The sequence below is a fragment of the Pleurodeles waltl genome, chromosome 2_1, assembly GCF_031143425.1.
Source record: "Pleurodeles waltl isolate 20211129_DDA chromosome 2_1, aPleWal1.hap1.20221129, whole genome shotgun sequence".
In the NCBI taxonomy this organism is placed as follows: Eukaryota; Metazoa; Chordata; class Amphibia; order Caudata; family Salamandridae; genus Pleurodeles; species Pleurodeles waltl.
In genome coordinates, this window is record NC_090438.1 from 334,172,063 (window position 1) to 334,190,788 (window position 18,726).

General features: G+C 44.5%; 1 protein-coding gene across 1 annotated transcript in view; it reads left to right on the plus strand.

Moving 5' to 3' along the window:
* The window catches only part of LOC138259694 (growth hormone secretagogue receptor type 1-like), a 193,587-nt gene that overhangs the window by 166,233 nt on the left and 8,628 nt on the right, over positions 1-18,726 (plus strand). Inside the window, exon 2 of the mRNA XM_069207589.1 lies at positions 11,269-11,509. Coding sequence (XP_069063690.1) covers positions 11,269-11,509 — 241 coding nt within the window. The remainder of the gene's footprint in view (positions 1-11,268; positions 11,510-18,726) is intronic.

Here is an 18,726-nt window from a genome sequence, read left to right on the forward strand (position 1 = left end):
CTCATGGGTATGCTGTATGGTGTGCCGGTCCGCCGGTCTCTACTGGAGATCATTAGTGTGGTCTTTCGGGCTTGGTGGGTGGTCCTGGGATGGACAGGGTGTGACAGGCGAGTGATGTTGGAGACTTCTTTGTGGGTGGGCAAGTGGCTGGAATAGACAATGTGACTTGAGGGGTTCCAAGGATGGGACACCGTTGGCATACAACATCTGGGCGATATCTGGGAGGGTGACCATATGAAACCCTTCTAGGACCTCCAGACAGAGTTCTCCTTCCACAACTCACAATTTGTCTGCTATCTTCAGCTAAAGCATGTACTTCCTGACCACTGGGAGGCATTGGTAACACCTTCTGACTATTACCCCCTAAAAGTCAGGTTACTCATGGGCCCGGTGTCCAGGGGAGGTTTCTCTCTAATTTACAGAACCCTGGTTATTCATTCCCCCTGTTCTCTGGAGGCCCTGAAGAGATGGTGGGAGAGGTGGCGGTGTCCCTTCACGAAAACAGACTGGAGGGAGGCTTTAATAGCACCATGTACCTTAGCGATCTCAACCTGCTGTGCCTTGTCTAATTGAAATACCTAAACTGCACCAATTACACACCCCAACATTTATGGAAAGCCCGTTTTCTCCTCAACCGAGTCTGCACTAAATGCAAGGAGACGTGGGTGACTTCTTCCGCTTGGTGTGGCAATGCCCCACTATTTAAACATATTGGCTAGCCACATTTGCAGCAATGTCTGAGGTTTTGGGCTACGTTCTGGAGGCCTCACACTGAGTTGCGCTCCTATGCCTTGCGAATGAGTTGGGAGGCACAAGGGGGGACTTATCCTTGGTGGGTTTGGGAACATTACAGCTAAAAGGGACTTGACCAATTATTGGAAATTGCCAAAAGCCCATTCCGGGAGGAATAGCGATCAGGCATGGATCCTTCAGTCAACCTGGAAGAAATGATTTATCTAGCTTGGGTGCCCTAGGAAGCCCGAGGCATCATCAGAAGATATGGGGGAAGTGGCCGACATATTATGGACTGAATATTGTGGGGTGGGAATGAAGTGGGGCTAGGGTAGGTGGTGCGTGCATTTACTGCTTGGTGTTCTTTTAAAATTAACAGAATGTTGTTATAAAAAAAAAAGCAATTACTTTGTAAAGAGTCAGTCTTGCAAGGAGCAGAAAATGATATTGAAAATAGAACCAACCAAAATCAATTCTGATGCCTTAGACCATGGATCTACATCCCCCGTCTGGAAAATATGTATGCAGTGTTTACTTTGTTCCAGGTCAAGGTTCTTCAGACCAAGGAAGAGAGTGATGCACAGAGTACTCAAAGGACTGCTGTGTGACACAGGCTGGTATCTGTCTGACAATCAGTTTCAAAGAAGTGTGGAGACATTACCAGAAGTCTAGATTTACTTCTAGAAGTACAGAGGGTCTGCCTAGTGCTGAGAAACCAGCAAGCCTGTTGAGAGAGGGAAGGGGAGTACCTGGCCCCGCAGGAGGAGACACTGTCAATAAAGAGAACCCCATCATGCTCCTGCCAGGAGTGACGCGTATCCTGGGGACTGGTGGGGTGTCCTGAACTCTATGCAGTTCCTGTTGCAAACTAAACTAAGGCATTATAAGTGCAACTATCATCTTGTCCACTGGCAGCAACTGGAGGTTCAGGAGCTAGTGCTGCCACTGCTGAAACTTCAAAAGAGGAGCAGCATCTCTGCTGAAGTGGAAATGTTATACCTGGGAAACCTTAACTGTCTAAGACACATAACTTCTGATAAATCGGCCTGGAGGCTGCAATTACCTTGCCCTCTGCTCTCTGCCATGCCAAAGACATTGGCTGCTACAGAGGACCTGTCGTGCTGATCTCATCCAGAGATTCTGGTTTTGAAAGGAAGTCACCAGGAGGCCCCCTCAGTGAGGAGCTTCTGCTTTTTAGGGTAAAAACGCAGGTGGTGCCTACCACACAACACAATCCTCAACACCACCAAGCAGTTATGAGCAGAGCTTAACCTGGAAATGAAACAAAGGACTTAACAGGAGCCGAGGTATCTGGCTTCGGAACCTGAGACTTTTTGCCCAAGTTAATACCTGGGTGAGAAATATTGAACTGACTTGTACATCTAACCTATGGGGGTGAATGTGAAATAATCTTCACCTATGTGGGAGATGGTATTGAAAATGGGGAATAGCCCTGCAAGGCAATTTCAATTCCCATTGAGTTGTGTAGTATTTAGCTCTGTTGTGTGAAAGTGCCGTCTGTTACATAAACGATAAGCACTGGCTGGACAATATGTTATTGAGTTATGTTCTGAGCTCTTGCCCTAACATTACTTCTTAACAAAGCTAGTTAGTGCTCACTCATACTACACAAACAGCCACATTTCAAAAGGGTTACACTTGGTCCAGTTTGCAAAGTCATAGTAGAATGAGCCCCAGGACACCAGTGGCAAATGACCTCAGCCCCCACGATTGGTCCAGGGGGCCCTATCTGCCATCTGGCCCCCCTGAACAGGGTCTGGCAAGGGCCTAAGATACTAACCACTGTCCCCCAGGTAGTTACTACAGGTATGGTAAAAAGGGCTAATTATCTATTAATTTAATCCACAAGGCACTTTATAATAGATAATAATATAATAATTACGTGGTACTCAATTTACTGACCTCAGAACAATGGGGAGCTCATTAAGCAGGACCCTTATCTGAAACTAATATCTGTATTTCAGCACATATCTGAGAGCCTTACATTCAATCCCCATTCAATTTCCACCCTGACAGCTTCTTTAAAAAAGCAATCTATAGTATCAAATACAAAATAAGGTATTCTAGGCTCAATTTGGTAAAACATCTGCATTGAATGTACTCTAAAATATGTAAAACGCTAGAACTGTTGGCGCCTGAGGCATTACAGTGGCCAATGGGATAAAGGTGCATTACTGCCTGCTATATGTTGAATGCACTTAAGACTTGTCAATAGTTCATCTACATTTGCGAGCCGTGTTGAGTACCTTCTTTTTACCAATGTTCTAGAATTTGGCTATATATACCAGAAAGGCTGCCCAACCATGCAAACCATTGGTATCTGGGAATATTCAGTTGAGAAGCTGCCTTTGATCTGAGTTTCCTTTTTGGGTGGTATGTTTGAGTCTTGCTTAGCAAGGAGGTGGGAACCACCCTTTGGATTTGTCATTGCACAATGCAGAAGGCCCAAATTAGATATTGTAAGAAAGTGGATTATTACTTAGGGCGAGCAGTTGCCCACCTTCAGGAATAATAACACTAACTTATGAAGGTGAATCTCAAAAAACACTAAATTAACCTAAGATCAACCCTTAATAGCTATGGCACAAAACAGACAGGCTTAACTTAGGGCAATGTGTGAAGTATTTCTGCAGTACCAAATCAGTACTAAAGCCAAAACACAGCAAACAATAAAAATCCCAAACCTATTTGGAAAAAACAAACTGAGTAAATTTTAAGCAAAACAACGACTCCAAAATTAGAGCAATTCAGTAAGAGGAACTGGTGATATTACTTTTTACAGTTTTATTTAAACATAGCACCAAAAAGCACTAAGTGAGGAGGAGGTAGTAGGCAGCCCAGATCATGGACATTGTGGTTCCCTCCCAGATCTTGACAGTCTGGCAAATTTTCAAATGCTTCAGATGGCGTGCATGAGGAGGTAAGGAATTGGCTGCACTTTTGTGAATATAGCACCTGATGGGGCACAGGGATCTGTTAAAGTGGTAACATGGATGCAACAGGCCAAACATTGAGGTGGCTGCTGCAGAATACAGTGCTAAAGACCCCACACAGCATCCAATGTGCACCAAGCACGGAGTGCGGACAACCTTGTAGTGAGGCAGTCACTCGGAAAGTGAAAGGTGGTGGCCAAACTAGAAGAAGACAGGGAAGATACGCACCTCTGTCCCACTTCTTGTGCCTTCAAATTGCGACAGTTATCTGTGGCTCTTCAGGTGGCTGCAAGTAAGTTTCATTTCCAGTAAGGTCCATGCAATGTGGCCCATGACATGGGTAAGGGGCAGGAGAGGGCACCACTGGTGAGAGGATGAGAAGGAATCGGTGACTATAGAGTGAGATGGAGGGGAACCAGGGGTGTGAGAGCTAAAGCCTAGTACCCCAATTCATCTTCCTGAGCCACTTGACCTTCAGTTGATAGGGATATTAAGGGTAGGTCATCAATGAAAGCATTTAAATCATCAGGGGTAGCCCTCTGCTTAGCTGCATAACTAGTTCCTAAATACACCCCAAACTCTTCTGCTGAGTGACATCTTTTATTTGTCTTTCATGGTTGATTACCTTCCTCTCTTCTGAAAAGTCAGGTCAGTTTGATTCCCAGGCATATTCCCCACCTCATTTAATCTCTATTATGAATTTAAGTACTTTGTTCTGGCTTTTCACTCCACTTGACACTTGTAATCCTCCCTATGACTATTAACCTGATGTGATAGATATTCGGTCGGGGTTTGCAGCATGGCTCCTCTAGAGCCACCAGTTTCTGCTTCACTTACTGGGTTAGTTTCTCTCTGTTCTGCTATCTTTGAGATAAACTACCATCTCAAGATTGACTTGAATGCATCCCACAGGATCACCACTGATCCTATTTGCCCTTAAAGTAACTGAAACTGTGTTAATAAAGCATTTCTGTACTTGTGTCTCTGGGGCCTCCATGGGTCAAGTCCCCATCCCTGGTTCTTGACCCTACCTTTGCCTAGTAATGTGACTATTAACAGGGTGTGATCTGCTATCCCTAGGCAAGATATTGTGCCTCAGTATACCTATGACCCTGGACTCCTAGTATAAATATATATTCAAGTACAGAGTAAAGCTTCTGTGCCCCAGAAACGAAGGAGTACTGTGTCTCAGTCAGGTGAAGCTCTCTCCAAATACTAGGCCAAGGGCTGTGGGGAATAGTTTCAGTTTGTTGTCCAGACTTCTTGGGTCACCTTACTTGCACGTCTGTCCAGCTTTTTATCAGCTACTAAACTGAAATCCCTTCCAGGGTTAGGAGTACATTAGGGGTACTCACAGTGAATTCGCCTAAGGGTTTCAAGGACTTGTTTTGAAGGCATAGCGATGCATATGCTGTGATTCCAACTATTTTCCCCATTCTATACAACCCTCAATACAAAAGCCCTGTTTGGCACTATGAAATGAAAGCATTGACCCACACATACCACACGGGTCATTAAGATTTGGAAAAATAAAAGCAAAGCTACCGTATAGTGAAGGAAACTAACATTAGAGACTGGTCTATGACGTTTGCTCTCACTAGCAGCGTTAGGACAATTAAAAGGTTTTGAACAATGGGAGCTCATAGGTATTACCAAACTGGGAGGCATTTGAGAAGCAATAGCTCCGAAGTCCTTTGAGACTCTTCGGGTACTAAACTCACAAATGTATTGCTATATATACAAATCATCCATACACCTAGAAAACAATCTCACAAATGTATCACTACATACAAATCATCCATGCACTTACAGAACATACTACATTTAACCAGTAGATTGAAGAAGATGGCTTACTAGAATATAGGGCTCTTGCCACTCCATTGCATAAACATGCTATCTCAGTACTATACTAAATGATATCTAGCAATGCCTGAACACTGCTGAGAAAGTTGGACGCTTACTGGGAGGAAGCTTGTATATATTCCAGAGTAGTTGCAATTAGGGCAGTGTTTCGCGTAGGGCAACTCAAAATATTAAATGTGCATATTAAGCTTGGGTGCAATAGACTAAATTTCAGAAAGTGCAATCATATATGCGCACCAGAGATCCAGAGATCCACAGTCAACAATAGCTTATTGCACATGATATAGTTCTATCTTCAGTTGCATACTTCCTGGACAGGGATATATGCAATGATTCAGAGAACACTAGAAAGTGAATTTGAGCTTTCTAATACATTAACCATACTGGGGATATGGTGCAAGCTAGCCCTGTCACATTATGAAAAAAAACATTTGTGAATATTACCCTGATGTCTACAAGGAGAGAGTTAGCGCAAGACTGGGGTGGCAGGATCCCATCTATAAGTACAAAGTGGGCTCAAAACATGGACTGGTGTGTGGCAGCAAAATGTTCTATAATTAGCACTGCCTGAAATAAATTGACAAAATATGGAAACCATGGAAGCAGTGGCGAGGACTCTGATAAAGTTTACCCTTATTTAGTTTAAGATAGTAGTATTGTTATTGTCAATAATTGTGAGGGGAAGAATGTGAATATTAAGCTGAAATATGATACAATGAAATACAATTAGATTGATATGGTTGTTGAAGAAAAAGAAAATCAAGTTGATAATGGTCAATTGGTCACTTCAAGAGAAAGGTCTCTTACAGCTTGTTGTGCATCTGTGACTACACAAGAAAACAGAAAACTGACCCTCAGACACCACTTCATTGTCCTGGGTACAAAAGGGGAGCAGGTCCAGTCCTTTAGGGCTACACTCAAGTTACAACAAGTAGGTTCCTCTTCTGATTTTCTGCAGGTCCAACAAGTGTTCTGAGAAGGTCTCTTTGGGATGCCACATTTATGGTTTGCACTAACCTGTGGCTGGATGTGACTTATAGCCCCTTTCTAACTAATGAGGCAAAATGTTCCTAAGGGGAACCCTAGCCTCCTTTTCAGCAGTTTCTGCTTGCCCTACCGCAAAATTGCACAGTGCACCTAACTCCTAAAATCGAAAATGGAAGAACCATTAGTTACTTGAGCAGAGCCCTTATGTCCACCGAGCTGTGTGACCATGGAAAAGAGCAATCCCCATCATGCCCACTACAAACTGGTTCTCGGCACAGCTTCTGCCTTATTGGGTTTGAAGACAGCCTGGCTAGTGTGGGCCTAGGAAACAGAAGCTTTCTCCCTCTCAGGACTCCCTTTACACTAAACTATGATTGTGAAAGCAATACCTCTGTCTCTTTCAAGTTTATGAAGTTTCTGGATCCGCCCTCAACTCTTCTTCCTAAGTTGCTAGGGATCACATGCCCCACACCGCGCCCATCCTATCACCAGACCTCATACATTGTTCTGCTCTGGATGCAGTTTCCACACCTCATTAAGATCAAACACTGGCTGGATTTTGCTGGCAGGCTAATGCATATTAGCTTCCAGGAGTGTCAGGCATTGAAAATATAACTTTCTAAAAAATACTTTCCCATAAATATTCCAACTTTCATTTCACATGTGCTCCACTGTTACAAATGACAAGAAGGGTTAATCAGATGCAACTTAGTAATATTTAAATCTGTAGTACCTTACCTGTTATTTTGAAAGGTTTGACTGCATGTGTTTGGGCTGCAGTGGTCAGGCTACACATAGTAGACTTGAAGCCATGTTTCACAGGCCCACTCTGTAAATGGCACAGTAGTCCACAGGTGATATTTAACTTTCAAACCCTGGGTGTATTTTCTACACCACACACTAGGAACAAGTAGGCATTTTAAATATGTCAGTTCATGGATAACTCAATTTAACCATATTAAATGAGATAGCACAGGCACTTTATTCCTGATAGCAGGGATAAAGTGCAAAATGTTCTTTCTAACTCTAGAATAAATAGGGTCCATAAAAAGGCACAAAATCTGGGTTGACCATGTAGATACGGTGGGTTTGCTACAGGGTATTTCCAACCATAGGGAGCCAGTGGAGGGACTGAAGGGCAAGCATGATTTCTTGATTGTTGGGGCAACTAAAAGTTAGTCAGCAGAGTTCTTAATCCACTGTAGTCAACATAGAAGAAATGCTTGAGTCCAAAACATATGCTGTTGGTACACGCTAGAATGAAACTATGAGTTCCAAGATAGCTTAAACCCATTAATAGAATGTCAGGAACAGAAACAGTTGTCTGAGACACTTAGGGGCATTTTTACAAGAAAGTTGCGCATTGCTCCCGATGCGTCACTTTTCTTGTGTCGCTCCTGTCCCACCTAAAAATTGTTGACACTTTAGTGGTGCTTTGCTGCATTAGTGTAAAAAATGCTGACGGTAGTGCAGCCAAGCACAGGGGGCCCCATTGATTAAAATTGGGAACGTCGTTTTAATGGCTGCTCTGAGCAGGTGTTAAAAATGATGGAGAAAATGGAGCAGTGAAATGTAAATTTCACTGCCCATTTTTTCAGCCCTCCCTGCATCTGAATGCCCCCTTGCTTACATTATAACTGGCACAGGCATAATGTGGCATAAGGAGTTGCAAAGTGGTGCAATGCAAGCATTGTGCCACTTTGTAAATACGGTGTTGGGGAAAAGCCACCTTAGCGCTGCCTTAGTGTAAAAGAAAAGGACACTATGGTGGCACAAGGTGGCACTAGGGGCTTGTAAATGTGCCCCTTAGGAGCATATTTAATAATCTTTCATGCAGCACAGCAAGTCGCCTTGCTGTGCTGCATGAAAGAGAAAGGCCAGGAATCCACAGTATTTAACATCATATAGCATTTACCTATCTTTTGCTATGCCTGGAGCACTTTTGTCTGCCTAGCGCCAATGGAGGCACTCTTGCGTCACAGTGCAAGGGTGTCTATGTTCTAGCCAGAATTGTTTTGTGCAGGAAGGGAAACTTTCCTGCACAAAAACAATACCTAGTGACACTTTTCTTTTTCTATGTGTGCTGCAGAATAAAACGAGGATAAAGATATTTCTCCTCATTGCATCTCTGGTGGGGAGGTGTACAATTCTGATGCATTCCCAGGCATACCAGTGTTGGTATATCGGAGAATGTATCAGAATCAATGGGTGGATGTGTGGGAACACTGACGTTCCAAGCATGGAATGCCTCCCTGCCACACAGTAATGAAAGACGGAGATTTGTGCCGCTGTGCATTACCCTAGATTTATCAAGCCATGCAGGGCCACACAAGGTGGCCTTCTGTGGCTTGAAAAATCTCATTTTGATTTTACATTGCCTTTGCTCCCACTTGCCTGGCACAAAGGTGACGCAAAACCTTGCTACATCTGGCCCATAATGTCTTAAACAGCATTTGATGTTTGATTACTCTGAGGTATTAGTGACAGCTTTATGTCAATAATGACTTTGACTTTTTCGACTTTGCTGGATCGTCCTTCATAGTGCATTTGACACAGCACAAGGCTGAAAGGTGGACCATATTTCAGTTTCTAATGAATTGAGTTTCAGGTAGTTGCAGAACATTCATGCTTCTGGATTTTTACAGCTTCAGGATGATCTGTTATCAATTCAGTTGGAGCAGGAGAATTAATGTTTTGATAATGTTGCAAAGATGGGTCAGGTAGGTGTTGAAAAGTATCTGAGAATTAGTGGAATCATGTCGGGAACCTGTTTTGACACTTAAAGTCCGTGATAGGAAGGGTTGGTGGGCCAATATTTGTTATCTCTTTGCAAAGTAAGAAGGGAACCAATTCAATCATGGCCGCTTGCAATATAGTTTGAAGTCACAGATTAGTGAAGAAGAGACATGTAGCCACCCCGTTCTGGTCAACTGTTCTTTCGAGGTCATCCGAGTTGGTAATCAGCGATGTTTCAGTGCCACTCCTGTGAAGGTATCAGGTTTGTGAATTCAACAGAATTGTATTTTCCTCAAAGGTCGTTTTATATAGTTCACTGAAGGCTGCTGTCTTGAATACCTTTTTCTTGGAGCATCGTGCGTCTATTGGTCTGTAATTTTTGAAGTCGGTAGGATCTACTTTTTTCCCTAGTGTTTGATGTAGGCTATGGAAGTCCTTCAAGTAGGAGACAAAATGAAAACAGAAACTGAGCATGGTTCAGGCCTCGACAGCTAGTGATATGAAAAGGATGGCATACTTGAAAATGTCTAGTGTGCAACGGGCAGTGGGAGAACAAGAATTACCACAATAGTTTATGAGATCTGTCTCCAATCTAATTTCACATAGTACACGCTTGTGTTTGTAATCTGATCATGGGAGAATAATACGAAAGAGATATAATATTGTCATACTTGTAACTTGTTCTATCAAGATTTTGAAATGTGTACCTTAGAATACATGAATGCACAACATTCTAAGATTGCCCTAGTCTATCAAGATTTTGAAACGTGCACCATAGAATGCTTAAATGCAGAAAATTCTAACTATGAGTCATAATTGTTAACATTTTACAATGAAGAACATCCGAACACAGGGATTAGAGAAGAAGCCTCTGTTTCTTACACAGATAGAGTGTGATAGGAGACTAAGGGGCATATTTATACTCTGTTTGTGCCGAATGTGCGTCAAAAATTTTTACGCACATTCAGCGCAAACCCTGCCCCATATTTATACTTTGACATCCGATGCAGCGGGCGTCAAAGTTCCACCATGTGCGCCATTTTTTGGAAGGGGGAACCTGCCTTGCGTTAATTATATGCAAGGTAGGCGTTCCCTTCCAAAAATGACTTTAAGGCCTGTGCCCCATATTTATACTGTGACGTCATTTTGACGCACAGGAGGGGGCAGGCCTTGAAAAACGGCGCCCAGCCTGATGGGCACCGTTTTTTAACGCCTGGGTCAGGGCAGGCGTTAAGGGACCTGTGGGCTCAGAAGGAGCCCAGAGGTGCCCTCCCATGCCCCCAGGGACACCCCCTGCCACCCTTTCCCACCCCAGGAGGACACCCAAGGATGGAGGGACCCATCCCAGGGAAGTTAAGGTAAGTGCAGGTAAGTGGTTTTTTTTCGTATTTTTTTTTCTGGCATGGGGGGCCTGATTTGTGCCCCCCTACATGCCACTATGCCCAATTGACATAAGTCCCCTGGGCATGGCCATTGGGCAAGGGGGCATGACTCCTGTCTTTGCTAAGACAGGAGTCATTTCGATGGGGGTTGGGCGTCAAAAAAAATGGCGCAAATCAGGTTGAGGCCTGAATTTTGCCTCAGACCTGACTTGCCCCATTTTTTGACGCCCACGCTCCATTTTCCCCTACGCCGGCGCTGCCTGGTGTGAGTTATTTTTTTTTTACGCACACCAGTCCGCAGCGCCGGCTAACGTCATTCAATAAATAAGGCGCCCGCATGGCGCTTTGGAATGACGTTAGCCGGCGGTAAAATATTTGACGCACAACTGCGTTGGCGCAGTTGTGCGTCAAAAAGTATAAATATGGGCCTAAACCTTTCCAATCAGTTTACCTGGTGAACCATTTGCATAAAACTGAAGATGGGCAAGGCTTTGGGCAAAGCAAAATGCTAATTGTGATGCTTTACAATGAAGTTTTACTGTTATCAATCTCTCTCTATATGTAGATGTATCCCAGGTTTTGCTGATGAGTAACACCTTCATTCTTTTTTGCAGCTGTGGTGGTGCTGGCCTTTGTGATGTGCTGGCTGCCATTTCACATTGGTCGAATCTTGTTTACTTGGACAAGCATTGGGGAAAAAAGACTGTATGACATCACTCAATACTTCAACCTCGTTTCCATGCTCCTTTTTTATCTTAGTGCGTCCATCAACCCCATACTGTACAACATAATGTCACAAAAATATAGAAGAGCCATGAATAGCATTTTTAACCACAGTCCTAACGTGCGGTCCAGGTATGTGACGAGGAGTGAGTCGACATCTCTTGCAGCTACTGAGGTCAGTTCTTTGATGTAAACTGCTGAGGAGCCTTGGACTCTGACATCATACATCCTGTCTTTACACCCTTTCAGTGATATCAGTGCCCCATTATATGTCCGCATAAACATAGTCATAAACATTACAAAAGCACATGCTGTCTTGCTGTACACAAGCGCAAACAATTACAACTAAAAAAGCTGAAGTAGTAAAAGAAGACGGACAACTAACACTAAAAAGTCTGAAGTAATAAATGCAGACGCACAAGTAGCATTAAAAAGCTTGAAGTAGTAAATGTAGCCACTCGAGCACATTACGCTACTTTTAATATTCAGGGCGACTCAAAGGCTTGGCCCTATCTGTACCTCATTGAACAATCAAACCAAAAGCTCTGACCGTCTGCAGCACGAATGCTGGGCGCATCCAATGACAAGCCCGGCAAGTGGCTGCACAAGCGCCGTAGGAGGCTCCCACCTCTGGAACACCCTGCTTCCTTCTGTCTCACACCAGCAGCTTAAAGGACGCTGTTCGGGGTTGCGGTACCACGAGCAGTGCTGGATTGGCTCTCTCCTCAGCACTTCCGTGGAACTTCCCTCTGCTGGAACTTTGTGCAGGCCCGGTTTCTTCCCCTTGTATTTTGGTCCTAGCTATGCTGCGATTTTAGTGCTACGACACCAGTTTTGTGGAGTTTATTGTTCTGTTTATACTGCTTCAATGCATAAAGTCCTAAGATCTTCACTATTTCGTATGATATATAAAAAATAGAATGAAACAAGTTGGCCTCAAGACTGAATCATATCTCCCAAAGGTCTGCTGAACTGTTGTTTTACATGAATACTTTGTGTAAATACATATTTTCCAATAAGATAAACAGTGTTGTGGTAACGTAGTATACAATACAATTTGGTATAACGAATTATTTCTGTTCCTGTGTGAACCAGTGATATTATTTACATAAAAGATTCTATCCAGCGGCCATATCTGATTCTCCCCCTTGTGTTTTTTCCTTGATTTCTACTTGGAAGCTAGACGGGTGGGGCTGAAGAAAGGAAATTAAACGGCAAAAAGAGGTGTGCAACATATGTATTTATTTATCTATGCATTTTATATATTGAAGACATTATCCAGAGGTGTTGGCGCGCTTTACAACAAAACATAGATTGTTACATAATATTAAAAATTACAATATTACAGCTCATTACATATGCATATCGTTACAAAAGGCACAGAATACCAGAGGTTTGAGGAAGTAGGTAGTAGAGTAGGTGTAGCGAGGAGATCCATAATTGGTGAGGTCAAATGAAGCAGAGCTAGTGAAGTCGACCTAAGCATTAGGAGTGAGAGCATATTGCCACCAGAAAGTTTAGGTAAGGGGATATTAGATGTGAGAGCACATTTGCAATCGACAATTAACATTTACCAGAAGTTTCTTTGTAGGAGTAGAGTTTTCAGATCCTTTGTGAAGATCACCAATGATGTGGTGGTGCGAGGGTTTAGAGAAAAGGAGTTCCATATCCTGGTCATGCTTCCTGAGAAGAATTGTGCCATAAGTCGTTCCTTTTTAAAGGTTGGTGGTTCAAGCAACAGATCTTCTGCATTTCGCAGTGTCTGGTGCCTCTACATAACTTAAGTTTGTCTGCTATGTACAGAGGAGTGGATGTGTGTATGGCCCTGTGGATATGCAAGTTTGTCTTTTATGAGGTCCTGGCTTCAAGGGGTAGCCAGACAGGAGCGGCCAGCATAAGTGATATTTGGTCATTGATTTTTGCCCATCGGACAAATTGTGCCACCAAATGTAGAATTCATTTCAGAGGGTTGACATGGGCCTTGGGGAGACAAGTCAACAGGGACTAACAATTAATTGTGGAGAGCACCAGTGACTGAACATGAGATTTCAAGTTTTGTTCTGGAATATAGCAGCAGATTCCCCAGAGAAGAAGCATTTGATAACATGCATTATGGGAGTTCATCCAGTCTTGAACGGAGTTTAGAGTTGTGATAATATGTGATTTGGTAAATAGACCTTTTAGTAAAATTGGGTGTCATCTGCATTTTGAAGATAGAAGAACCCAGCCTTTCTTAGTAGGACTGCAAGTGGCTTGATATACAGGCTGAACCGGGTTGGAGCGAGGAAAGAACCATAAGGAGCCCCATGATCATCATCCTTCAGAATAGAGAAACAGTCATCAGTTTTGATCCTCTGCAACCTACCCATGAGGAATGGTTCAAACCAATAAAGGATTATGCCATCAGTGCCCATTCGATTTTAGTGTACAAGCGTATGGTGATTTACTGTATCGAAAGCTGCTGATAGATCAACAAGGATCATGAGTCAGGAGCTGCCAGAGTCCAAGATTTGAAGAACACTATCCACCACCTGGTGCAGTGGTGTTTCAGCGCTGCTGCCTGATGGAAGTTGGACTGGAATTCATCCATGAGGTTGTTTTCTTTGACGTATTGGGTGGTTGTTCCACTACACATCTTTCAATGATTTTAGCAAGGAAAGGCTGGTGAGAGATATGCCTAAAAGTTTTGGGGTCATTGGCATCTGTGCTGGGTTTTTTGAGGATTGGGATGATCTGACACATCTTGAGGCCATCCAGGAACATTCCTTGGCTAAGAGAGAGATTCACCAATTTTCTCTCGTAAAGTAGCATGCATGTGTAGAGGTCTTTGTCAATGTTGCCTGTGATAGGGTCTACAAAGTGGTTTGAAGGTTTGGTCTTCATGATGATATTAAGCAGGTCTTTCTCCCCAATTATGTCAAAGGTTTGGCAGGTGTTCTTAGATTTGGATAAGAGGAAAGGCGCTAGACAGTTGTCTTGGCATAAAAGCAATTTTACTTTGGAGTCAAAGAGTTGTACAAATGCCTCTGCTTACCCTGATGGGTTGTCAAATTTGATGAAAGTGGAAATGGATGGACTGTTGGTTCTTTTGATCAGATCAAAGAATTGTTTAAGTCAGTTCTTGGCTGATTAAAAGAGGGATTTAAGATTATTTAACTTCTCACTGAAAATGTGCCTTTTGTATGGTTGTTAGAAATGGGGTCTTTGTTTGGCAGTCAGGTTACCCCCTGTCCAAGCAAGAATCCTCTCTCTAGTCAGGGTAAGTGACACATTATCCAAATTATCATGTGCCCACCCTCTGGTAGCTTGGCACTGAGCAGTCAAGCTTAAAATAGACGGAAATGTGTAAAGTATTTGCGCAATAAATCATGCAATAACACAGTAGAACACCACAAAAATACACCAGAGTGTTTAGAAAAATATATAATATTTATCTGATAAGATGCAGGTCAGAACAATCAAGATGCAATAAGTATACATTAAGATATCACTGTAAAAATGATATAAAGTGTCTTTAGCCTTTAAAAAGCAACAAATGTCTCTTGCAAGCACAAAGTACCTGGTTTGCGTTCAAATCCTCTGGAAGGGACCGCAGAGGAGGTGATGCGTGGAAAACGGGGAGGTGTGTATCGATTTTTCTGGCACACACAGACAATACGTTGTTGAGTTTTCATGCAGGGCAGGTTTTGCATCGATTTCCAGTGCAGAGACTGGGATCCTCTTCAGGTTGTGGGGTTTTCAGATGCCCCGGGGACAATGCAATGAAATTCTGGGCGTGCAGGGCGAAGTCACAGGGGCTGCGTCGTTCCGGTTGGCTATGCGTGTCAATTTCTGCCGCATGGCAGGCACTGCGTCGATTCCTCTCAGGAAGTCCAGCTGTGTCATTCCGGCTTGGCTTTGCGTCAATCCAGTAGGCCCTGCGTCAAATTTCTGGTCGCAACGCTGCGTTGATCTTCTCCTTGCGAAGTCGGGCTACATCATTCCGCTTCGGCATGCAGTGATTTTTGTCACCGCAATGCAGGCTGTGCATCGATCTTCACCACACAAGGAGTTCTTTTGCAGGAATGAAGTCTTTTTGGTCCTGAAACTTCAGGGAACAGGAGGCAATCTCTATCCAAGCCCTTGGAGAGCACTTCTCAACACAGCTAGAGAGCAGAAAGACAGCAGATCAACAGCAAGGTAGCAGTCCTTCTCAGAGAAGCCGTCCAGGTGAGTCCTTTGGGCAGCCAGGCAGTTCTTCTTGGCAGGTTGCAGGTCCTGGTTCAGGTTTTCTTCTCCAGGAAGTGTCTGAGTTGGTGGGGTCAGAGACCCTGTTTAAATACCCAAATATGCCTTTAAAGTGGGGTAGACTTCAAAGAGTGGCTTAGAAGTGCACAAGGTCCCCTTTCATTTTCATCCTGTCTACCAGGGTACCAGTAAGGGATGTGGCAGTCCTTTGTGTGTGGGCAGGCTACTGTCCTTTGACATGTAAGTGTCAGGCCCTCCACCCTCCCAGCCCAGGAAGACCCATTCAATATGCAGATGTGGATGTATGCAAGTGTGACTGAGCATCCTGTGTTTGGGGTTGTCTGAGTGAATGCACAAGGGAGCTGTCAACTAAACCTAGTCAAACGTGGATTGTAAGGCACAGAAGGATTTACATGCAGAGAAATACTCACTTTCTAAAAGTGGCATTTCTAAAAATAGTAATATTAAATCCAACTTCACCAGTCAGCGGGATTTCGTTTTACAGTTCTGGCCATACTAAATATTGCCATGTTACTCCTTTCAGATCAGAATCTACCACTCAAACAGTATATGAGGGTAGCCCTAATGTTAGCCCATGAAAGGAGCATGCCTCACAGCAGTGGAAAAACGAATTTAGGAGTTTTACACTACCAGGACATATAAACTACACACGATTATGTTCTGCCTTTTACCTACATATCGCCCTGACTTATGGGTTACCTAGGGCCTACTCTAGGGGTGACTTATATGTAGAAAAAGGGGAGTTTAAGGCTTGGCAAGTACTTTTAAATGTCAAGTCGAAATGGCAGTGAAACTGCACACACAGGCCTTGCAATGGCTGGCCTGAGGCATGGTTGGAGGGCTACTAAGTTTGGGTGCACAATCAGTGCTGCAGAAGTAGCACTTAATCTGTAGGCTCTGGGCACATGCAGTCCACTTTACTGGGGACTTACAAGTAGACTAAATAAGCCAATTGGGTATAAACCAATGTCACCATATTTTAAGGGAGAGAGCATATGCACTTTAGCACTGGTTAGCAGTGGTAAAGTGTGCAGAGTCCTAAAACCATCACAAACAGTGTCCAAAAAGTGGAGGGAGGGAGGCAAAAAGTTAGGGATGACCACCCTAAGGCTGTCAGGTCTAATATGTGCCCCCCCCAGCTGAAAGTGGGGAGAGCTACTCAACCTCCTGGGAGCTCTCATCGATAAGGCGGAAGCAGCTAGAGAGACCATCAGCATTGGCGTGGTCAATCCCTGGGCGATTCTCCAACGTAAAGTCCATCCCATGTAGGGAAATGGACCACCACAAGAGTTTAGGATTCTCACCCCTCACCTGCATGAGCCATCTGAGGGGCCTGTGGTCTGTCTGAACCCAGAAGTGAGTCCCAAACAGGTATGGTCTCAACTTCTTCAGTGCCCAACCCACACCAAACGCTTCTGTCTCAATAGCACTCCACCTCTGTTCCCGTAATAATAGTCTTCAGCTAATAAAGACTACTGGTTGGTCTAGGACCGCCTCATTTAGCTGTGCTAGAACCGGTCATACCGTTCCTTCATCACCTCTTAACTGGCCTCGAGGTTGCTCTTGGCCTGCTTCCAGAAGCGCTGTGTCTGGTTGAGGAGGGCCAGCATGTAACTGCCCACATCCTGGGGAGGTTTCCTGGGAGCTTTCTCCCATAATTTCTTTACTATGCTTAGTGGTCCACTGAGAGGGTGACCATAGAGAAGTTCAAAGGGGCTGAACCCCACCCCTTTCTGGGGCACCTTCCCATAAGCAAAGAGAAGGCATGGCAAGAGGACATCCCACTCACGCCTCATGGCCTCAGGTAGGCCAGTGATCATGCAATTAAGGGTCTGTTGAATCTCTCAACAAGCCCATTGGATTGAGGATGGTAAGGGGTGGTAAACCAGTAGGTTAACCCACACTCATCCCACATGGACTTCATGTATGCTGACATTAAGTTTGTGCCTCTGTCAGACACAACCTCCTTTGGGAACCCCACAAGGGTAAATATTCCCATTAGAGCTCACTGTCCTTAGAGGGATTGCCTCTGGATAGCGGGTGGATTGGTCCACCAAAACCAGGATAAACCTGTTGCCTAAGGCAGTTTTGAGGTCCAGGGGACCAATGAAGTCAGTGCCCACCCTTTCCAGGGGGGTGCCAACAATGGGGAGTGGGATCACGGGGTACTTAAGCCTTTTCCCTGTCTTCCCACTAGCCTGGGAGGTGGAGCAGGCCCTACAGAAGCTATCTGAGGCTACCCGCATTCTAACCCAATGGAAGTGGGTGACAAGCCTGGCAAAGGTCTTGTCTTGGCCCAAATGTCCTGCCAGAGGGATGTTGTGAGCCAGGCCCAGTATGAAATATATGTGGTGATCGCCAGAGGCTTCACCTGCTGCTTGGGTTGGGGCCTGTTGCCTCAGACCCTCAAGAGTGGGACACTCCTTCTGCGCTTTGCAGAATTCCTCCCTGGTTGGCCCACCCTCTACTTGCCAGCCAGCAACTTCAGGCAGGTTACTCAGGTCGGCAATATTCTCCCCAGTTTGCTCAAGGGCCTCCTCCTCTGGGACCCCGTCCACCACTGTGGGAATATTTAGGGCTGGTTACCTGCACCCCTTGTCCTTCCTCTGTAAAGCTGCCTGGGCCATTGTTCCAGGCTCCAGACACCCTTGACTCCCTTCCCGGGCAGCCATGGACTTTGAGGCCACTCAGACAAACCTAACATCTCCAGGTGGGATCTGAGCTCTACCTCCTTCCAGGCAGTATGCTCAAGATCATCTACAATCAACAGACAATCTACAGGCATGGCAGGACTTACAACTATCTTTAGAGTACCAGAGACCCCCCACCCAAAGGGAACCAGAGCCACTGGTAGGTGACTCTCGCGATTGTCAGCAACTATGAACTGGTGGAATGTATTTGGGATGATTTGCTCCACTGACACCAGCTGACCCTTCACAGTAGTCATACTGGCCGTTATGTCACGCAGAGCCTTCACCCTTTGCCTATCAATGGGGACCCACTGCATATACTTCGAAGTATTGACAGGCATGTGGGCTTTTGGCACCATTTTCTTATTTCCCTGTGAGACTAGTTACACTTCTCTCTGCTCCCACAAGCTA